This window comes from Tyto alba, unplaced genomic scaffold, assembly GCF_018691265.1.
Source record: "Tyto alba isolate M040663 unplaced genomic scaffold, T.alba_DEE_v4.0 Super-Scaffold_7, whole genome shotgun sequence".
In the NCBI taxonomy this organism is placed as follows: Eukaryota; Metazoa; Chordata; class Aves; order Strigiformes; family Tytonidae; genus Tyto; species Tyto alba.
The window spans coordinates 38,449,287-38,472,721 of NW_024881328.1; the positions used below are offsets into that span (position 1 = coordinate 38,449,287).

At 41.3% G+C, this 23,435-nt stretch overlaps 1 protein-coding gene across 1 annotated transcript in view; it reads left to right on the forward strand.

Annotated features, from left to right (window-relative positions):
* CPS1 (carbamoyl-phosphate synthase 1) overlaps positions 1-22,950 on the forward strand; it is a 96,337-nt gene extending 73,387 nt beyond the window's left edge. The window contains exons 28-38 of the mRNA XM_033009015.2: positions 190-265; positions 3,726-3,803; positions 4,808-4,915; positions 6,136-6,225; positions 7,644-7,814; positions 10,449-10,523; positions 13,442-13,540; positions 18,881-18,940; positions 19,837-19,949; positions 20,503-20,632; positions 21,915-22,950. Of these exons, the coding sequence (XP_032864906.1) occupies positions 190-265; positions 3,726-3,803; positions 4,808-4,915; positions 6,136-6,225; positions 7,644-7,814; positions 10,449-10,523; positions 13,442-13,540; positions 18,881-18,940; positions 19,837-19,949; positions 20,503-20,632; positions 21,915-22,013 (1,099 nt within the window). The 3' untranslated portion in view covers positions 22,014-22,950. The remainder of the gene's footprint in view (positions 1-189; positions 266-3,725; positions 3,804-4,807; positions 4,916-6,135; positions 6,226-7,643; positions 7,815-10,448; positions 10,524-13,441; positions 13,541-18,880; positions 18,941-19,836; positions 19,950-20,502; positions 20,633-21,914) is intronic.
* The last annotated feature ends 485 nt before the right edge of the window (positions 22,951-23,435 follow it).

Genomic DNA, 23,435 nt, shown 5'->3' on the forward strand with positions numbered 1-23,435 from the left:
CGGAGGGTCATTATGTACCAGCTCTGCCTTTCTTTCAGTCTAGTGGAGCAAGTGGCTTGAGTCAGGAGCTTGCTTGGCTAGTCTGTCATACAAAGGTAGTTGTCAATCCTGTGCTGTGATGTCTAACACTCTGATATCTCCCTTGGAGCCATGAGGGAAGCTGAGCTGTTTTCTTTGCCATTCTCACAGCGGGTCTGCAATGAACGTAGTATTCACTGAAGAGGAAATGAAGAAGTTCTTAGCAGAAGCCACCAGAGTGTCTCAGGTACCAGTCTTTGTGCTGCTTCTGCTTTTTCGTGTTTGCTGTATTTGTTTCACCTCTACTGTGTTTTCCATCTCTCTGTTTCTGTATTGTGTCTTCTTCACTCTTTCCCTTCCTTGTTTGGAGAGGAGCCAGTGAAAATAGAGATTGACTCTTCAGTTTGTTCCCTAACAGGCAGACTGTGCAAGACTGTGCAAGCATCCTTACTGATACCACTGGGATGCCTGCATGGAGCAGGGGCAGCAGTTAGCTGTTGTACCCAGGTATCCATTTCTGACCAGTTAATTATATAAATAGATGTAAACTGGTGGGCTGGGACCCTTCCTACCCCATTCAAGCTTGCTAGTAGCACGTTATGCCAACCAGCGTACAACTGCTAGCACCTTTCACTCAGTTTCTGAACTATTTTTCCTGGCTTCTTTGAACAACTTAAAACTTCATTCTGGCATCTTATCTCTCACCAATGACTTTTTTTTTTTTTTTTTTTTTTCCCACCCTTTTAAGTGTAGGAACATTTGCAAGATTTTGCTATGACATTTAACTCTCCAAACCATGTACTGAGTTTCATTTTCCTCTGATATAAAAGCAGGACTGCTGCCTACTTACTGCTAATCGAGTGGGATTATTGATCTGCAGAGTATGGAATGCAGAAGATAAAAACTCTGGTTTCCATTTTAAATGTTTCTTAAGAGATAATTTGGGGATTTTTAAAGTGTCTTTTCTAGCGAAGAGAAAGATCAGGTTTAGTACATTGAAATTTAGTAAAGAAAAATCTGTGAGCAATTTCCCAGACATGAATGCTTCAGAACACAGTAAACAATTCAAAGTCTGAATTTCTTCTATGCCTTCTATCAGTGTTGATGTGCAAAGGATGTTTGGAGAATGAGAATATGGGAGGAGGAGAAAGTTAAATCATCGAGGTTGAAAGAAGAACATACAAAATTCAAACTCTGATCTTTCAACAGTCTCTGAGTTTGGCTTTGCCTATTGGTCTATTTTCTTCTGAGGGTTTTTTCCCCTTTGTTTTTGAATGGTCGCTGTTCAGAGCAGTACTGTAGCACCATATACACTATCACAGGAATCTTGGAGTTAAGTAAGTCAAAGAACAACTCTCTGAAAACACGACTGACTATGGAATCCAGACGTATTACTGCTTACTTGGGGGATTTCTTACGTGGTTACAGATTGAAGAACAAAACCATGTGGTTTTTAAGTGTATGAGTCAAATGATGGAATTTTAGTTTTTCAGCAAGAAAAGGAGGAATGAAAAGAGAAAAACCTTGCACAGTAATCATATCCTGAAGTATATGTTAGTGTGGCAGCAAACAGACCACTTACTATCATCTTGGAAAAACTTTGAAGGGATTTTTGAAAGCAGGAGAGTACCACTGTTACTTCCATAAGAAGGACTTCTACAACTAATTCTCAAAAGACTTACAGGGTCAACCTGTGGTAGAAACCAGATTCTTAGCAGTGCTCAGCCTCCCAGAGCACCTAGCTTGTCTCTGTATTTCATCTTAAGTGCTCTGCTTTGTGTTTCCCCACACACTCACAGAAGCAGACCAGGCAGCAGCCTTAAGCCACGTTCCGTGGGACAGATCACTTTCTCACGCCAGGGGAAGGCTTTATGATGGCAATGGGTACCCCAGAGGAGGCTGAAGCCCAGGAAAGTGACCCTTGGTCAGCTTAACTTGTCACAGCTTGACGGACTTCAATTGGGCAATGTTGTTTTTCATTGCTGAGAGGTCTCATCCCTGGTACAGGAGGCCCTGCTGGCAGTTGAAGTTGTTGAGTCTTGGCAAAATGTGATGTATTCCTAGAGGAAAGAGTGGATGTTCCCATGGGATCCTTATGATGTCCAGTTCTGCTATACAAACAAGGCACTGACACTTGCTGCGCACTGCGAGTCTTCGGGTACTCTGGCCCTGATCCTGCAGAGACTCAGACTAGATTTACATGCTAAATTTTTGCTAGTGTAATCAGACTGCTAAGAGAAGACTTCTTTCTTCATCCAGTATTTTTTATTGAGAAAAGTTATAGTATAGTCGAAGCTAAGCTAGTAAAAAGCAAACCAGAACAAAAGTACTGTATTCTGCTTCTAAATTAGGGAAGTTCTTTTAGTCTTGTCAAGGCTTTGTGGCCTGTGAGTGGCTCCACAGAAACTAGCAATACTAGCTGTGAGCATGCAACTGAACATGAGCATCTTTGTGGGACACGGGCTTCGTTTTTTTGGTTACAAAGCTTTACCTAGTTCTGCTCCATCCAACAGGGCATCTCCAGTTAAAGTGCCGAACCAGTATTGTTCTGTTGTTTTAGCTACTTTGCTGTTATGGTGTTGTGTCATTATGTCATTTATGTTGTCAATAATGTTCAAAACTTCTTGTGTCAGTTGAGACAGATTGGAGTAAACAAGGTTGTATGCACATATAAAATCTTCTGGTGAAAAACTGCAGCAAGACAGAACGTTACAGGACACAAGCCACTAAATTTATGGAACAGTGTAGGCTGTGGCATTGTCCTTGCCTGTGAATTTACCCTTGTGCTGATAAATGTAAGGAATTGTGTCTTGTAACTTTTGGAGTTGCTTTATATTTTTTCAAGAGGAGCCTTTTGAGCATGCATAGACTGTCATTTATTCCATTTTATTCTCTAATAAATAACAGGCAGTTAATAGCGGATGGGACAGGTAAAATGTTGAGACATAAAGCTGGCCAGGAAGAATGCGGATTAGATTTTTAACTGTCTGTTGGAGCAGGTGGCTGGAAGGAGAAAGCATTAAAGGAGAGTGGGAAGTGTGTGCTAACATTCCAGAGATAGGCAGGAAGAAGAGGAAGGAAAACAATGTATACCAGGGAACATATTGAGAGTCAAGGACAGTTTGTTCCTGGCCAGCTATAATTAGTGTCAACTTCTCCCTGGGAGATTGAGGAAACCAGGCAGAGAAATGAGAAAGGAATGGATCAGTTGCTTAAAATATATGACTCTTTAAAATAGCAAACCACCACTACACAAAGTCATGAAGTATGCCGTGAATCAATTACTTTGTGAAGCAGCATGTCCAGTGAGGTGGCTTGGAGGCTCAGAGGAAGGAAGGATCTTGGAGGTAAGGACTGTCTCTGGGAGACAAGATCAGATGTCACTGGATCCATGCACGTGTCCCACTATCTTCTTTTTGTCATGATCTCACTTAAAAGCTCTTTGTGGTTTTGCCCCAGATTTCCCTGTCGCGGTGACATTATGGAGGACTCAAACTACTGCTTCAGTGGCTTTGGGGAAATCACACCAAGTTTCCCCCATTATTGCTTTGCAAAGTTCACTTATCTGTGGAAATAAGGATATTAATAGATCGGTCATGTGGGATTTTGCTTCCAAAGGTTTTCCAGTGATGAATAGTGGAGCACTTAGATGGTCCCCAAATACTCTCAAATAAAAACTTTCTTCTTTTATCTTGTCTTGATGACAGGATCACCCTGTGGTACTCACTAAATTTATTGAAGATGCCCGTGAGGTGGAAATGGATGCTGTAGCCAAGGCAGGAAGAGTAAGAACTTTGCTTTTCTTTAATATTAAACTTGTTCAGGATTGGAGATTTGCAAAAATATGTGTCTTGTATGATTTACTATACAGCCATGGATTCTTACTTGCAAGAGTAGAGAAACAAGAGTAGATTAATTCACCTTGGGTTCAAAAACATGGTGTTTGAAAAGCTCAACTTACTTTATTGTATACATCTAAATAGTTATTTTTTCTGAGCATTGTTTAACCATGTGAATGAATCCTTTAGAATATAATTTTTACTGGATTTTCAAGTCACTGGCTTCACAAATTACTTTCATTAGAATTGTATCAGCATGTCTTATGATATTACCACAGGAGTTTTATTATTACAGCTCCACCTTGCAAGTCATTACTAATCAAAGACAGTTCTCAACAAAAAAAAAAGTCACAAACTTCTCATTTAACAGAAATATTCTGGTTTCAATCTTCGTTTTTAACCGGCAGACAAGATCATTTGTTTAGTATCAAGGTGGTATACCTTGATACAATTCATTAAATTTAAATCCTTAGGCCTGAATTTTCTCTGCTTGCTTTTCCCAGTGATTAAAACACCACAAAAGGATGGGAGCGGGAGGGGGAAGTACAAATTATGTTAGTCCATACTTGTTTCTGTTGGGGAATGATAACTTTTTGTGTTCGTGGCAAGGACTTAGAGAGCTGTTTTATAGCCTAATTAGCTTTTACCTTCTGAGTCAGTGTGTGGTAAGAGAGAGGAAGGAAGCCTCAGGATCTCTAGACTGGTAGGTTTTATCACGTTCACAGTTTGCTCAACCACAGTATGAAAGACAGTAGCATGATCCCCTTGTTCATATGCCTTGTGTTTGCTTCAGACCTATTCTCCTCCAAATCTTGGGAAATTCTTCCCCCCCCCATCTGTATCCTCTTCTGGATACAGTTGTGTTCAGGAGACTGTGCTGTGCTGAAGATGGGGGCACAATTCATGAGAGAGGGTGAGGTGACTAACTGCTTTCTTGTTACTGTCTGCAGGTTATTTCACATGCTATTTCAGAGCATGTGGAGGATGCAGGCGTTCACTCTGGAGATGCCACCCTTATGTTACCCACACAGACTATTAGCCAGGGAGCCTTGGAGAAGGTAAGCGTTGCACTAATGCCGAAAAGAGAAAAGAAAGTAAGAGTTTGAGTCTTCTTTCCCCCTGTGCTTGGAAGAATGAACTCACCAGTGGAGAAATCAAATCACCAATGTTTTTTAAAAGCCAGTGTGATATGTGCAAGTGTAGGATGTCAGTGTGCTTCTGTGATTGGCTGTACTGTACATAGGGTCATCTGAACTGTATCCCATTAATTTAAGCAGTAGTATACACACTTTCAGACCCATTGTTTTTTTTTTTTTTGTTTCATTAATTTAGAACCAGCTTCCACAGCAGTAGAGGATTGTCTAATTCATATATATGCCATGATTCACTTTCTGCTTCCTTTTCTCCCACAATCCATAAATGATTAAATCAGGTATATGACTTCCTAGCTGCCTGCTTTTCCAGAAAGGATATCGGGATGAATGAACCTCACTTCATCTTGACTTTTTCCCCTTTCAAAAAGAAACCTAGTGATACAGTTAGTTGTCAGAATGCATTTTCTAAATGAAATGTGCCATCCCCCATGATGCCATCCTGTTAAGGGTTTGTTTGGAAGCTAGCAAGAGCTGTAATGCAATGGCCTGTGCTCCAGCTCTGTTTACAAGAATGTCAGTGGCCTTGTTTTTGAAGATAGTCATCTCCTGAAGCAAAGGTATTGAAACACTGATACTGAAATGGCACATGATTTCTAGACAAACCTAGAAAATAAGACCATAGTGTTTTTTCCCAGTTTGTTCTGGAGTATAGCTGTTGAGACACCTCCCACTGATCTGTGATGGGACAGGCATGTAGGTGAAAGACTTTCGGGACACTTGTGAAACCAAGTAGTTAATGTCAAATGGCAAAACATCATTATTCACTGTTTTACCAGGAGAGGTATAAAGGCTTCAGTGCGCAGTGTAGGAGTTGCTACAGACAGGGCAGGCTTTTATTCTCTTTCTCCTTTCCCCTGCTTTCTTACACACACACGTGAAGCTGATTTTTACTTCTGCCCTCAAATGCTGCTTCAGGCTCTAGGTTACCAGGAAAATTAAACATGTTTGCGTCTGAAAGATAATGCTGTTGCCAAAATGAAGGTATAAAGAAAAAATGTGCTACCACAAAAAGATACAACATTAAAGGAATCCACATGTGAGGTGACTTATTGCCATCATGCTGTCTATTTTGTGGGATTTATTTACTTCTTATATATCCACATATTTTTACTTTATTTTTACAGGTAAAAGCTGCTACAAAAAAGATTGCAAACGCCTTTGCCATTTCTGGTCCATTCAACATTCAGTTCTTGGTGCGAGGCAATGATGTGCTGGTAAGAGCTCTCGTGGCTGCTGGAGGAGGTCAGGCTCTGCTTTGGGTAGTTGGGTGCGTGGTTCCGGCGGTCCCTGCCGTGGCAGCTCGGGGGCAGTAGCAGCTGTGGGTTTCTGTCCTGCCTTGTGTGATGATGTGTCACCCCTGGTCACGCAGCTCTCCCTGTCTATGTGGGAGACAGCATCCTCCCCTGCCTTCGCCGGGATGGCAAAGTGAGTCTGGTTGCACTGTCTGCCAGCACTAGCTTTGTTTTACTGTGGGCTGCTGTCCTTCCCCAAATGACCAGTTTCGAATATGACGGACAGCACTGGGACCTGCGCCTCATCCTATGAACTGAATATCGTTGCTTTTAGATCTCTGATATCCTCTCTCGTCTTTAGCTATTTTGATCATTAAAATAAGCCTTCCAAGGCATTGGAAAGCCAGAAAATTTAAGTGTTTAAGCCTTTAATATAAGCCATTAAGGTGGTTATCCAAATAGCACGGTCCTAGTAGCTATCAGTAACAGAAGTACAGCAGATGTCTGACCCTTTGTGAGTAACAGTTGGCTTTTTGTTGCTAATGGAAGAAGGTCAGAGGAATGTGATCAGAGTATGACAGAGGAAGTGGTGAATGGAAAGAAAATCTGACATGGTATAGAAGGGGTGCATTATTGGTGAAACATCCTGTTTGGGCTATTAGTTGAGATAAATGTACTTACCATTCTTCACCTTTCTTCTATTTCCCACATAGTTATTCAGAAACTCCACAGAGGGACAGAATGGAGTTTTTCCTTCCTTACTTTCCCCCCTCAGCTGTGCTTGCCTTTCTCTGGATAAAGCCCCCTTTTTCATTCTGTCTTACCTTACCTATTCTTGCCCCCTTTCACTCCCCTTCCTTTTTGCAGCAATTCCTCTTTTGCTAATGAACTCCATGGTGTGCTTCTCAGCAGGATGTGGAGCTTCCTTTGTTTTTTTTTTTTTCCCCTTGCTTGGGTCACTGAGTGACTTCTGCATGTAGATGAGGAAAGTTGGTAAGGGTAGCCCAGGCATTCATGAAGTGCTATTACCATGGAAAAAGGAAAGGTGCTCTTCTAAAGGTGTTGTACCTAATGCCTGTGCATGTTTCCATGCCTCTTGCACATTAACTTAGGGTATAGAACAACACATTTTCTGAAGTGAAGTCTGGATTGCTCTCAGTTCTGATTTTCAGACAACAGAAATGAAAGTTACAGAACAGGCTCCTTGTATCGCAAGCTGGCCACTACCCATCCCTCATCACTGTTTGTAATACTGAACATAATTTCTGTGTCTCTTATTTAGCAATCTGAAGAACATCTCTGCCAAGAGGAATAAGGACTGATTTCCAGAAATATGAATCAATCTATTTCTTCACTGCACAGTGGCTGACCCCGGTATTTCTCCTTTTTAATCCCATCAGGTGATAGAGTGCAACTTGCGGGCTTCACGCTCCTTCCCTTTTGTATCAAAGACGCTGGGTGTGGACTTCATTGATGTGGCCACGAAAGTGATGATTGGAAAAGAGGTTAATGAGTCATCCCTCCCCACAATGGAACATCCCATTATTCCATCCAGATATGTTGGGATTAAGGTATGGTTTCCAAAAGAACACCAAAAAACCCCCGCAGCTGAGCCAGCACCTAGCGCATTAATAGGCAATTAGTACTTTAATTCCCACAGAGAACAATTTACTCATTGGCCAAAGTCCAAACTGACCTTTTGTAGTTTCTGTCAAAATAATCTATGTTAGGAATTTTAGAGAAAAATAAAAGGAAAATTATCTAGTGATTATTAACAAAATCAATCTTCCTTTATTTCTTTCTTCTAACCTACTCTGAATCATGTTTATGAACTGCATAATAAATATGAACTTGCAGAATTGAACTCTGATGTTCAGGCTATTTCATAATACTATCTAATATATTTGTGGACACGTGCAAATCTATGTTTTGAGTGCCCCCCAGATTTTACCTTCAGAATCTGGGACATGGACGGTTGAATGCATGGAATCCCCTGTATATGTACCATCTGTTAAAATGGGGCTGAAATTCCTGGATCCTTTGATTTCAGTGGGGTCAAGATTTTACTTTTCATAATTACTAAGTTTATATAGCACCCAAGATACAAAAATATACTGTAGATATTTTTGAATGCTTAGTGGAAGAAAAAAAAATAATTGAAACTGCTAATCTTAAAAATCTAGAACAGCAGTGCAGAAAATAAAACAGATAATGAGAATTGTTTATACAGAAACTTACAAGCTTTAATAGCTTCCATATCAAGTGAAAATTGAGGAAATGGAAAACATCTAACATCTTTCTACTAAGAAAATGTTCAGAATTATTAAAATGCAAGCCAAATCTGTGGCCCAAGCCAGCTCATGTTATTGGCAAGCCAGTCAGTCTAGGAGTAGCTTTACATTTTATTCTGATGCCACAGATAGGCATTATCTGAAATTCTAATCCGAGACCTTTTTTATTTGTGTTAGTCTTATTTATTTTTACAAGTTCCTATTATTTAGACCTGGGGCTTCTGCACTGTTGTTAGCTAAATTGTCAAGAGTTTTGTCTCTCCTGGGAATGCTGGCTATAGAGAGGAATACACAACTATATTCTTGAAAACTTCACTACAAAGCCTTTTATGCTGCTTGTGTTCTGTGTGGATTTGTCAGATATAATAACCTACTAATACCTTTGGAAATACTAACCTTTGAAAAATATTCCAGTTAAACCTGATTCTTGTTATTCATGCATCATATTTTTTGTCCTCTTACGTTTTTATTGCTAGGAATATTTGCATGGAAATGGGATTTTGTTTCTCTAGCAGTTCTTAAATGCTCTGAAAAGATAGTATGAAACTCTCTTCTTTCTCAATGTAGCTGCTCCTTTGTGGGTTTGGAGTCGCACTGTTTCAGCTTCAGTGGCTGAAATATTTGCCATGTTTGCTTGCAGAGTGACACAAGTATCATGACCTGACGAAGATTAAATCCTGCTTAGAGCATGTCTGACTAAGTTTTAAATAGGATTTATTTGCAGTACCAGAGTATGTTCCTGCTGTAGCATTTTCATGTTCATGGCAGACAAAAGTTAGGGAGCTAGTAGACAGCTTTGTTGCTTGTTACCTTTCAAGACAATATGCTCATTAAAAATAATCCACCTTGACTGTTGTATCTCAGCTTGAGACTGTAGAGTTGGCCACTGTAGAAATCTTCTCTTTACTTGTACAAGCAGCAAAACAGATCTAGAAGTCACAAAGACATGTGACATTTTTTGAGAAACATTTTGCAATGAATTTATGGTGTCACATTTTAGTTGGTCATTGTTAGGTGTCATGAAACAGCAGCTGTCTTGTCTGCAGCATTACTCTCAGAGACTTCTAAGAACAGAATTATGTCTTTGGATTTAAGAATAGATTATTTTTTACGCAGCAAGCATGCTGTCTTTATGCAATTGCCATTAATAGTTTAAGATGTGGAGAAGCCCTATGGGAAGTTATTCCTTATCAGAAAATTTCTTCCATGTTTGCCACATGTGGTCATTGGCTCTCTAACAGAGAGTTTCTTTCTCTTCCTTTTTTTTTTTAACATCAAATTAGACAAGAGAACTCAGAGACCACGATGATCTAAGTCCTCAGATAATGATAATTATCAGGGGTTTTGATATTTCCATATAAAAGATTAAAAAAAATTATAGGTGTGTATTTTGGGGGGGAAAGAGTGAAAATATGAAAATAATTTGCAAAGTTTCATCTTGTTTACACCAAAAGAGTGCGTTCTTGTGGAATGATTTGATTGCTATGAATGAAAAATTTCTGTTGGAGAACAGTTTTCTCAGAAAAACTGACTAGCTTCAGATAGTATCTCTCCTTCTTTCATGAATTTTATGCTTCACAGCCTTTCTGGTTTAAAATGTGTCCTAAAAACAAGCATGATGGTGAACTACCACAGATTAGAAATCTGCCATCAGAATGTGAGCAGGACTGCAAGAGTTAGAAGAATGATTTAGTGGTGAAATACATGTTTATTTGTTCCAGTCTGTCATCAAGATGCTGGGGGAACTCATTTGCCAAGTACTCCTTTGCTTATCAGCCTTGACTAGTGCCTTTTTTTGGATTAATTAATGTATGTCTCTTTCTGTCACTACCAAGTGTAACTGGATGGAATTTTTTTTTTAAAAATGATCCATTAGATTTTCATTCTCTTTCTCTCCCCTCCTTTTTTCACCAGGCCCCAATGTTTTCTTGGTCCCGGCTGAGAGATGCTGACCCTGTACTCCGATGTGAAATGGCCTCTACTGGGGAGGTATCTTTTAGATTTGCTCTTTTTTTTTTTTTTTTTTCTAAACCAAGTTGCCTTTAAACATCATGAATCTTTGAAAGTGATCTTATTACTGCCTGAATCATGATGGCATCTGTAGCTTCTTCAGAAAATTGAAAACATCTTTCTTAGCTGTGAAAACACACTATCCTGGAAAACCCAGTTTATTCAGCCACTGGATGTCCCTCTTTACCTGCATGTCAGCTCCCTGAGTTGGACCTGGTTGGTGTGACAGCCTGAAATGAGTTTATCTGAGAGGTGTCAGGTTTTGGGAGCTTCTCGGCATGTCAGCCCGTTTTATGAATCACCTGCTTCTAGACAGACAGGAGCTTACAGCTTTCAAATCCCCCCCATCAACACAAGCCAGAATAGCAATATCAGGACTCCAGGTCATGAGCCTTTGGTCTTGGAACATGCTAGTTACTTAAAAGCAACAAATATGTGTGGTGATATTTTTATTGTTGCCTGGTAACCACCAAGGCATGTCCCAAGGTGCAAAAGGCAAGAAAGAATGAATAAAATGTGATGGCTTCAGTAATGACTGTTGGTAGGATGAGGGGGAGACAGGGCTACTTTACCCACTCTTTCTACAGCAGGGCTGCGAGGTGCTGCTGAAATGCCACTGGTGAACACACGGCACACTAGAAAGGCACAGAGCTGTTCCCCTTCCTGTGTAGGCTCAGCACTGCTGGGAGCCCTCACCCCTCAAAGGGTACAGGTTTCTATCTAATCATTTGAAGAGATGCTAGCTCATCTAGAACAAAGTTTGTTTACGAGTTATTGCTGAGTTGTCAATAGCTTCCGTAGATATAACCAAGCTATCTTTAAACTTGTACGCTCTGTTATTTCTAGAAGAGTTGTGGTAGCAAGAAACTTATTCTGGTCTAGAAAGCCCACTTGGGAAGTGATTAAATACTGAGGCAATTAGGTTAGGCTTAACTCGGCTCTACCGTAGCTAGACAGGTGGCAGAGCCTGAGCTGCTCCATTTGATATGACCTTGGGTATGTCTACATGAGAAGTTTTCATTAGGGAAGACTTATCATTTTAGTATGAAAAATCACTATATCCAGATACAAGGTAAGAACAGCCTTAGGTCTCCTACATCTTTCCAGAATCACTTTATTTTTATTCTTCATAATGTGTGGAAAATTAGTATTGCAGAAGATTTCCTTTCAGTGTAGTTAATGGGCAGAAAAAGCCAAGTGACTTTTGCGACTTCCTTATTTTCAGAACAAAATTGACTACACAGGCGCCATTCCCCCACCCCCTCCAAAAAAAAAAAAAAAGGGGGAATAAAAATGTAACTAAGGGCCAGAATTATTTTTCTGAGCTTTATATGGAGTTAGAGATTACCTTGGTCATAAAGGAGGGATTATTAACTTTTATGAGTTGGAAAGATCCATATTCACAAATGCCATAAAATGTGACAGTTATGAAAGTCTGTCTTATGAGTGAAGTGTAAGGATAATAACTTGCTTTAGGTAAAATGCTCAATTATTCCTCAAAGACATTTTTCACATACACAGCTTGATTTGGGCTGGAATTTGTCACATCTATCTGGCAGAGATGTATTTTGCTGGAAGTCATGGTTTCCCAACAGCAGAAGACACAGTGCTAGGGATCCGTTTGAGTATTTTGGCTGATTTGACCATACCACCACCCTAGAAAGTCCAGGACATACGTAACCCCTCGGCCAGATACACTGTAGAACAGAAGCTCAAGCATGAGCTGTTAGAGAAAAGCTGAGATACTAGTTGTCATGACTTTTTTTTAATCCCTTCCCTTGCAGGATTTTTGTTTGGTTGGTTGTTCTTTTTTTACTTCAGAAGATCTGGCAAATCATCATTTGTTCTTCTTACATGAAATACTGGTTTCTGCTCACCATGGTAACAGTGAGACCATGAACGTGAGGGCTCACTGTGTGATGGGAAGTACCTTAAGAGGAAAATGGGAGAGCAATTCTCAATCAGCCCCTTTATCCCATCTGTATATGTGTGTAGTTTTGTTATTTCAAAGAGAAAAATCTGTGACAGTTTATGCTTTTGTCCATTTTTCAACAAGTGTGGGGTTGACCAGAATAAGTGAGGGTTGGGTTTTTTTAATCATTTTTAACTTTCACAAAAGCTCATGCGTTCCTCATTTTGTTATCAGAATTCCAGTTTTGGTATGGAACACAGTTTAGTTCTTTCAGAAGATCATTACCATATGAGTCTGTAAGCAACAGAGCTCCACAGTCAGTTCTGAATGATGGAAAACTGCTAAATGATTTTTATTGCTTTCTTTATCAAGTTTTTTGTTTATATAACATAAATGATTATGAATTGGCATGATTGCTTTGCTGTTTTCCTAAGTACATACTAATATTTTACTTGAATTTCATATATCTGTGGACTTTTAATGGAAAAGCATCTTTATATACCATAGTTTATCTTCACAAGAAATGCCAGAAGTACATGACAGCACAAGTGCTGTCTTACCCCAATTTGCAGCATAGACAGAGAGAAACATGTCTGCATGCAGAACACTCACTGGTATTTAAGCATTATATAATGTTAAACAATTTGCAGTGCACTCACAAACATTGGAGCAGAGGCGGTGTACAGCATTCCCATAACTCAGCAGAATCAATTGTTGTTACTCCTTGGTGTGCTGTTTGAAACTAAAGCGTTGCTTATTCCTTCGTTATTGCTTCATTAAAATTATGAGATTTGTCTGCAATGATTTTCTGATTTATTCCCCCCACCCCCGCCTGCAGGCTCCATGCAAAAGCAGCCTGATTCTGCGTGAAGAAGTAAAAAAGGCCTATTTAAAAAAATAATTCCTGTTTCTTTTTAAAGCAATGTTTGTGGGATGTTTTTGGTTTTTTTCCCCCTCATGCCACCTTCTTTGTGCCTTGTCCCAGGTTGCATGCTTCGGGGAGGATGTGTACTCTGCTTTCCAGAAGGCTATGCTTGCCACAGGGTTTACGTTTCCTAAGGAAGGAATTTTGATTGGAATCCAGGTGAGTCGTAAAAATCAAATCTGAGAAAAGACTGACAGAGAGGAACTCCCTACCTCTTGCTTTGTTTTCATTCCTGTTTCTTTATGGCTTAAATGTGTTTCTCTGTAGTCCATCTTGAAGTGCAGTAAGACAGTGAGGAACAAACACCATGGAGAGATCTTTACTGGATTCCCCAGGGCTGGCCTGTTTTTTTTCCCTCTGGCTCCCGATAGTTTTTACTGGGAGGCAAAAGTTTGCTTGGGGCAAACTCCCAGAATTGCTGTAAGCAGAGGCTTGGGATCAGAGTTAGAAGCCACCTTCCTGCAGGGAACAAAACCCATAGACGATCATTTCAGAGAAACATCCCATCTAGAACTTGGAGGCTGCTCCCAAGTGGGAACCTTGGGAATGCCACATTCCAATCCTAATATATAAATTCCCTTCACCTGTACATCTCCTTTTTTACGCCAGTTCCCCTCCAGCCCCCCAAAACGGTGAGACTGTTTCCATACTGAAAATCTAGACCCGCTGAGCTTTCCCCATAGATGCATGTCTTTCATTCTAGGCAGAGCTGTAGCATCACCCGATAGTGTAGAAAACATGATGCTGTTAGGGTGTTGTGGGGCTAGTTATTGGTGTAACACACTCAGGCAATGAGACCTTCACCAGTTATGGCACTGTCATGTTCCTCTCCTCATTGGAGTCATGATGGGAATATACTTGAGTGCAGTGGGGTGAGGGATTAAAGGACAACAGTCTTCACCCTGCAGCCTGCTCTCCTGGCTGCCTAGAGGCACGGCTGCCGTTGTTCCTTTCCCTGTCCGATGATGGTGTGTGGCCAGTGTTGTTCCCTACCGTGCAGTGCCTTTCAGTGTGCAGTAAGTAGCTCAGAAAGGAAGAAGCAATATTACATTTGTGTAGGAGTGTAGGAATGTTTCTGGTTTCTGTATCTTGCCAGAGCTCTCTCCTCTTAGGGGCTGCCTCTCAGACATACATTCTGCAGGTCCAGTGATTCCATACCAGACTAGAGGTTGGACTTTAGGGTTTCATCTCTTGCTGTCAGCATCCCTCAAAGTTGCTATATGTGACAGAAAGTTTAAATGGTGTCATTATGGGAATGTTCTCCAGTGCAATGGCTTCTGCAAAGAGCCTTTACATGAGAGAGTTCCCAATGGGTTTGCCTTAGGGAAAAACCCTGCACCTTTCACAGTTCTGTATCAGTAAGGAGGATGTGCATTTCAGGGTGAAAGGGTAGCTAGGCAGAAAAGCAAAAAGTGTTGGTTCTTTATCACATCATAACTACCAACTGCAGGAGGTGCTGAAGTCAGATACACTTGTAAACTTTGAGATGTATGTTCCTCAAAAAAATTCAGAAATTTCCACTGCAACTAGAACATTCTGGGTCCCATAAAGACAAGTGATTGCCTCCTGCCGTTTCCCTGTTGTGCTTGTAATAAGCTTATGCCCTACATGATTGCATAAAGCCAATAAAACAACAACAAAAAAAAATAGAATAGATGAATTTTCCTGTCAGACAACTGAGATGTGAAAAATGTTGGGCTGTCTTTGACAGCAGAGGATGTGAAGGAAGTGTGTGAAATGTGGCCAGAAAGGAACATGACTTCTGCTAACACAGCTTACTGCTTAGTCCTTAAATATACACATATATACACACATCTATGGATTGAAGCTGTTGCTCTGACTTACCTCAAATTAGCAGAAAAGTCTTTGCTTGCTACCTAGGTAAAGTTTAAAAGTTGAGTATGAAACTCTGGGTGGTTGGTACTGTATGTCTACTGTATATCTAATCACTGCAGATTTTAAAACAGCATTTAAAAAGGGGGAAAAGAAAATCCAGGAGAAGAAAAAAGGAGAGAGCCCAGTGTTTAAAATTTAAGCCTATTTTCCTGATAGCAGCTGAAAGGGAACAGGCAGCAAAGAGTAATTTTAGCTATAGAAAGCATTTATGTAGGTTCTGTGTCAGTATCTGTTAAACTGAGCCAAATGTTCTTTGTACAAAGGTCTTAAGGAAAAAAAGAAGGGGAAAAAAAAAAAAAAAAAGATAAAACAACCCCGAAAGCTCAACCCCCCCAAACATTTTCAAAGTAACAAGATTCTGTCCTTTTTAATGAGTGGTTTACAGTTCATTTTCTTGCAAAAGAAACTTGAAAACAACAGATCAATCGCTTAAAGCTCTCTAGTCAACTCCGCATATTTCTTATATAATTAACCTCCAAAACAAGAAGTGTAAAGTTAATGCTGAGAACCACATATTGCTCCCTCACCACCCAGGAGATTGTCACCTACCTACTTTTCAATGGTCCATGTTGAAAGAGAGGGGAAATAAAGCCTTGTAAGAAGAAAAGGTTGAAATGCTGACCTAGACCTGGTGTGTAGGCTGTGAGTAGTCTTCCCTGAGAATTACAGGCTGGAGGAAAGGGGAGCCCCTCACTGCAGGAGCAAGGAGCACAAGGATTGAGTTTATAAGGCGGGCTGTGAACACCAGCAGCGTTGTTCTCGTTTTAATCGCAAACATGAGGTCACCTACCTCAAACTGGCAAGGTTGTCAGTGTATCCTCAGAGGGGAAATACAGGCCCAGAAGGGCAGATGCCAGGTCACCCCTCTCCACAATCACAATGTTTAAATCTCATTTCTGTGAGGGGTGCAAGGGGGTTGAGGTCCCTCCCCAGAGCCCTGGGTTTCAAACTGCAGGATGGTTTCTGCCAACTGTTCTGGTGCACTCGGGGCTGCTTCTTGTCAGGAGCACATACACCAGCCCACTTGGTTGTCTCTGGGGAAGATGCTATGTTTCATCAGCAGTGGATGGTGAACTCAAAACATACCCCACTTTGGGAGGCTTCAGGACTAGTGGCTTGCTCTGATTTTTAGACTGGACTTCTAGCTCTCGCAGAGAGATAAATAAGAGGCAAAATGGTCTTGAATTCTGCTTCCCTCAAAAGTATCTAGGCTCAACATATTTAGGTTATTTGGTATACTGCACCTTTATGCTATTGCTGTTAATTGTGTTGAGGTGAGAGGAGGCTGCCTTCTTGAAGCTGAAAGTCAAATAGATGTAGTTAACAATAGTAGAGAGGGAGATCATAGTTTTCTTGCAAAAGTTCCACTCTGGGATATTTTGCAAATCAAGAGTCAAATGGCTGTGCTGCTATCTGCAGTCCAAACCGGTCCCAATATGCCCAGGTAATGCACACAGCCTTGCTGAGGGGCTTTCATGTTGGTGTACTTACAGGTTGCAGTTCCAGTGGTAATCCTACTACGGCCAGGCAGAAACGTTGCTAACAAAGTAATCATCCTCAAGGTCAAACAGGGGAGCAGTCCTTGGTATTTGTGGGACAGCACAAGGCAGGTTGGGCAGCCAGCTGCGACTGCGAGCTGCCCTGATTGTTCTAACGTTGTGAGCACTCTGACACTGTACAGGTCGAGATTCCCCAGGATTTTAAAGGGCTGATGCTCTCCCAGGGGAAACAGAGTATGGCTTTCTTGTTAGACAAATGAATCTCTGCCAGTTTATGCAAGCTGGTAATCTGACCTCTTTTCACAATTCGGAGCAATCTATGACGCTGAAACCCTGAGTCTGCCATTAAATAATTTATATCTTATGCAAGAGGAGTTGAAAAGCTCATTTTATTTTCTTTCCTGATTGGGCTATTCAGTGATATCTCTGGGATGGAGTGCATCTGTCTTACATCTGTGCTGGTGACCATGAGATGCGGAAGGCATTGATGGAGTATTTTATTTTTAAATCCCAGCACTCCAAGTCTGTTGTTTCAAGGTAACCTTCTGCCTCGGTTCCTTGTGTACTAGAATTTTTGCATGCTCCACAGTGGATTTGGGTACAGAATTCAAGATTATCACAGGAGATGAGCTGGCTTCGTTTTGAGCTGGATCTTAGTGAGAACTGATGTAGCTGTATTGCATTAACTGTGGATGTAGCCCTTTACAAATAGCAAGGAATGCTAGCAAACATGAGAGTGAGATTATAAGAAATAGAACTTTACTGATAAAGGGAAAAGAATACAATTCTCCTACAATAAATATCTTCCACTAAATAAATCTGCTTGTACTTTTCACCTTTAGTAACTAATGGTTTCTTACACAGGTTCTTTCAGCCAGCTTGTAAATCTGAGGCTGCTCCAATGCAAGCTGACAGCTGTAATTTCTTTTCATGGAGAGGCTGTTTTATGTGTCACAAGTGTTCAGTACATGTTTGATAGAAGTTTATAATACTGTTGTGAAAGCCAACCCCCCTGACCAGAAGGCAGAACCGTTCTCTCTGACTGGGAAGCTGCCAACCCTGTCACATTGTATATTTATATTTTCCAGTTAGTGTACAGAATGAGATGGCTTTCAGAATAAGGTTCTCTCCAGAGTGCTCAAAAAACCCCTGTTGACTCCTTTTCTTCATAGGAAGTCATTTACTCTTTATAATATTGCTCTCTCACCCTTAAAGTTTAAGCTATCTGTGGCTCTAGCAGGGACAAGGGAACTTGCAATAATCTTACTTGCAAATGGCTACACCAGACTAAGGTTAAGAGCAAGGTTTGGCCTGCCTTGGCAGGGAGAAGAGCGTGTATTGCATCTGATCTTTGCATTGCTGTACCTTCAACATCCTGAAGAAAGTTATGCTGGGAACAAATTTTCACTCACCTGTTGCTCTAAAATGGCTTGTTCAAGTGTAGATGTCTACAGGAGGTCCTCTTATCTTCACTTCTAAACTATGCTTGACCTGGGTGTGCATTATGAGAGAGTCTTTCAAAGGTGCCCTGAGTACCTGGGCATTCAGGTCCTCATGGGAATAGGGTGTCCCAGTCTCCGGAGTGGTTTTATGTTTTACATTTCTACATGCCCATTTGAGTTAGAAATGAACTCATGTATACATAGACTCTTCTTCCTGTGAATTTGCAAACAGAGCCTCCAAAGGCAGCCTGAAGCCTGTCCATATACGTTATCTGCCAGAAGAGAAGGCCAAATGTTTGAGCAATGATTGAAAAGATCTATAATTAAGAGCAGAGGAGACTGTAGTTGGTGTATTTGAAAAGGCAAGTGCCCAAACATTTAACATGCAGTAGTAAATCTTCTGTAGTTGCAGTCAAACTTAGTATGGCAACACTTAATCCGGCGTTGTAACAAAATCTGTCTTGGCTGGAAGTGACTTGGCGTTCGCGATACAGACAGTTTTCTTGACACTGCATATGCGGACATTTCTGCACACACATATACTCTTAGCACACAAAGGTGTGTTTGCCTCTTAGCACAGTCTGCAGGAGCTTCGTGTTGCCCAACAAAACACTGTTTCTAAATCCTCATTTTGATGCTGTATCTAATAAATGTCCTTTCAGAAGTCCTTCCGCCCCAGATTCCTCAGCATAGCTGAACTACTGCGTGAGGAGGGTTTTAAGGTAGGTGGTTTCAGTTATTTAGAGGTAGGGAGTTTTCAAAATCTGAAGTATACTCAGCCTGGTACAGGAATGGAGAATGTTGGAGTTTATTTGGAGATAAAGAAAGAAATGATATTTTTGAAGCACAACAGGGATTTTTAGCCGAGTGTTCCATAAAGTCAGCAGGTATCACCCAACTAAAAGTTTTCATGATTGTTTAATTGAACATATGGGACTGTCAGGAGGGCAAGAACAACCCTGCCTCTGCTATCAGCCTGCAGCCCTGATGTCACATTATACATTCCTCTAAGTTCTCTAAGAAACAAAAATGTCAGCAGGATGCCACATATGACAAGAGGAAGGGGAAGCATGTTGTATGGAGAAGGCCTTCACAGTGCTTCATCTTCAGTGATATTTGCAAGCCGCAGACATGAAATCTGTGGTGTTTACACTCCTCTTGTAACTCTTCTGCATCATTTTGCATCCATATCCCTACTGAAAGATAACTAACAACACAGCCCCAGAAGATTGGTGAGACCTTTTTAGTACTAAGTATTTAATTACTATTCCTCAGCAGCATTAGCGTAACTACTGGGTTTACAGTTCTCCCTTTCAAAACTTAATGCTAGACAAAAAAAAAAAGGCAAAAAACCATTTGTAAGTGATTGAACTTAAGCCCTGTTGAAAGTCAGAGGGATTTAGGTTTTCCTAAGCCATTTAACTGCTTCTGGATGAGTTACTACCATTCCTTGGCTGTCATCTACCAGTGAATCACAGGTAGCAGAAAGTTGGGAAAGAAATCCCTCCCAAGTCAGCTCTGACAACCAGGCTGGGGGTTGGGTCAGATCCACATGAGTTAAACGAAAAGTTTCGGTACTGTGAAGCACACAGTAAGTAACCTTTTTTTCCTTTAACAGCTTTATGCCACAGAAGCAACCTCAGATTGGCTCAATGCGAATGGTATCCCAGCAAATCCTGTGGCATGGCCATTGCAGGAAAGCCGGAGTCCAAGCCTCCCTCCGGTCAAGAGGTAAGAGTAATACTTGCCTTGTCAAATTTGTGTTAATGTCCAGGACAGCAAATACAAGGGGCAAATTGCTGGCCCTGTTGAGATCAATGATAATGACTTGATGGGAGTTTGAATTCAATCAAAAAATTTTCTTTTATCTGATTCTGTCTGGAATTGCCACAGCAGGGAGTTTTCAGCTTATGTAATGATCATCTCACTGAACAGTTCTATTAAATATGGTTTGGATGTATTGTTCCATGTTACATTTTCATGCAACAATACATGGGATCTGAATATTTAGCCTTTAATGACAGGCGGTCATGCCTGTAACAGACTTGTGCTGAGCTGTATGAAGGCTGAATATTGCTTTGCATCACTGAGTAGAACAGAAATAAAACCCAAATTCCTGAGTGGCAGCTTAGTGACTTAACCCCTCAAACCTCCTTTCTTGAGATGCAAGACTAAACTCAAATGAAAATTTTCAGTGTTCTTTACCTGCATGCCTGTGCTATTCATCATGGATTTTCATTAAGCAAGACACACTGTGATACTGTCTTGTGCGTTGTCCCTTCAGGCTGGTAAGGGAGGGGAAAATAGATCTGGTGATTAACCTGCCTAACAGCAACACCAAGTTTGTCCATGACAATTATGTGATCCGGAGGATGGCTATTGACAGTGGGATTGCTCTGCTCACTAATTTCCAGGTACTTCCTATGTTGTTCTTTCTCCTCTTAGCCACAAGAGCCTACAGAGCTTTCAAGCACTTATGACCTTAAATTCCGGTGTTTGGACCCTTGTTATCTCTGACAGATAATAGTATGCCTGAAAATCATGGCAACACAATTGTTTGAATGTATTATCTTTTTGCTACAGTAAGAAATAACATTGGTCCAAGTAAAACAACAACAAAAAATAAAGAAGTAAAAACAAAAAAAATTTAAGTCCTGTACCGCAGCTGAAGTTTTTGCTGTATCATTTTTACTTCAGAGCAAACTTCTTGCACAGGATTGTCTGTAACATGTTTAAATTACGCATGGGAACAGTTTTTTAGTGGGATGTTTTTCCAGTACAGTCCTTAAGCCTTACAGCAGGATCTTGCTGGGCTTTCTTGAATGATCCTTGGGGCAATCCAGTTCCAAAGTGCCATCCAAGTGGAATTGCTGCCTGTCTTGTTGTAGTCCCCAGTTGCCAGTCATTATGCATTTGTAGCTCCTGACAGACCCTTTCACATACTGATAGGGGAAGAGATATTTGGTAATGCAAAGTGGGACTCCTGCTGCCAGCAGTACCTTGACTTCCTTTGCAAGTGGCTTCAACTGTCACAGAAGAGCCTCATCTGGCTCTCAGTAAGCACAGCGGCCAAATTCCCCCATTGATTTCCGTGGGCGCCGATATGAAACCCAGTGACTTAAACTGGTGTCCAGCTGTGCAAAATCTTCTGCTGTGATTGGAGTGAGTGGGGAACAGAGAGAATGCCAAGCTGTAAGTTCATAGGATGATGCCAAACATGATTAGCAGGAATGGGAAATTGAAGACCCGTCCTTTGCCTACTAGCGAAACACACACTGACAACCAGAACAGGGGTCTCCGTCCAAAATCTATAACCACACCTGCTTGATGCATTTCATTGAACCCTTTTGATTGAAGAGTTTTAATCTCTGAGAATGAGAGAGGGAAACAACCCCGTGTTCTCATAAAGGCTTGGGCCATAGAGGGAAGCAACAGCTCTCCGCGGACAGAGCTGTCTTGCCAAAGCAGCCCAGCAGCTCCGCATCTCTCCAGCTGGACAGGCGGGCTCTAGAGGGCTGGAGCCAACACCCAGGCACAGTCACCTTGAAATTGGTATTGACTTGGATGGACTCAAGGGCTGGACCTGCAGAGGGTAGTTTCAGGGTGTGAGGGTAGAAAGTGTGGAGCCTGCTCTACTATTCAGCCTTCTGCAGAAGGCTTTGCAATGCTCAGTCTTCCTCTGCTTTATATTGACAGGTGACAAAACTTTTTGCTGAAGCTGTCAAATACTCTGGGAAATTGGACTCCAAGAGTCTCTTCCACTACAGACAGTCTGACAATGGAAACACTGCATAGAAGAACTACCTCCAACCTGCAATCTTACTGCTTCTGGCACCACAAAAGAGAGGGGATCTCAGATCACCCACCTAACCATCTTTCCATGTAGTTGATAACATCTGCACTGATTGTTCTTCTAACTCACACAAATTCCTAGACAATACTTCTGAAGGCTCATTGGAAAGCCATCTTCTCCCCACTTCCACATAGGATCAAATGTTAATTACTTACTAGATGGGTAGATTCAGACACCACCACAGCAGAGATGGAGGGAGTTATGAGTGATCCTACATGGGGGTTGTTCCTTCTTTTCATAACCAAGCCGCCTGCTCATCCTTAGAAATGCCTTCCTTGGGTCCATACTTCCAGCTGTTCTCATGCTGGACTACCAGATCCTGGCCTCAAACTCCCACAGAAAGCCACGTAGGTTTCCATTGCTGATCACTGAGGATTTTATGACTTTATGTAACAATTAAACATCTGATGATCCCCCCGATGATACCACAGAGGAGCTCTTTAATGACAGATGAACGTGAATTCACCACGATTTCCTGCAACAGCTTGACAGCATGATGCACCTACTTTTTGTTTGCTTTTTAACCCTGGCCAAGAATCATCTTCTTCAACCTGTAGATTTGGTGGGAGAGGAAGGCTGTATGTGTGTGTTCTAGAATTTCTTCCAAGTTCTGCTTAGTCCTTCAGGCTATTATTGTTTTTATTTTTCTTTTAAATTCTGGTTGAACATTCTGAATTCAGGTGGCTGTCCCTGTATCCTAAAGGCTCTGTCTCAGCTTTGCGTCTGGCTTCAAAAGTGGAGAACTCCCCAAAGACTTCTGTATGTTGCTGTCCAGCGTTTTGTGCCGTGATTGTGGGCATTAAAATTGAATCCTTTCAAAACAAGGTGAAAGTGTTGTAGTGCTTTACCCCTCCCAATTAAATGAACCCCTTCACTTTCGCTCCAGCCTTCTCTGCTGCTTTTTCAGCTCTGGCAACACCTGCACATGCTTTCCACGGAGCAGACACCCACTGTGCCACATGGGGCATGTTATCACTTGCTGTTTGCTTGGCAAGAGCCTTCAGCAGCTCTATGACCAATGGCTCTGCGTCCTGCAGCATATATAGTGCCTGCCTTTAAACGTTTACTGGCTAAGGAACATGTGCATCTGTCTTTTTCTCCCCTGTGTTGCAGGATGTACATAGCACACCCTGGAGTCAGGAAGATTCAAAGTTGGACAACTTCTCTGATACTTGCTAGACTAAGCTAAAATGGAGCATTTTCTTCTAGCCATGTTCTCTCTGCCTGAGACGCCGGACCCAGGACACTGCTAGCCTGTTGTTACCTACCTCTTATGTATCCCCCAATACCACTGCCAGCTGGTGCTAGATATGTGGTGGTGGAGCTGGGTACCACCCAGAAGCACTGTTTCTGAAGCTATCAAC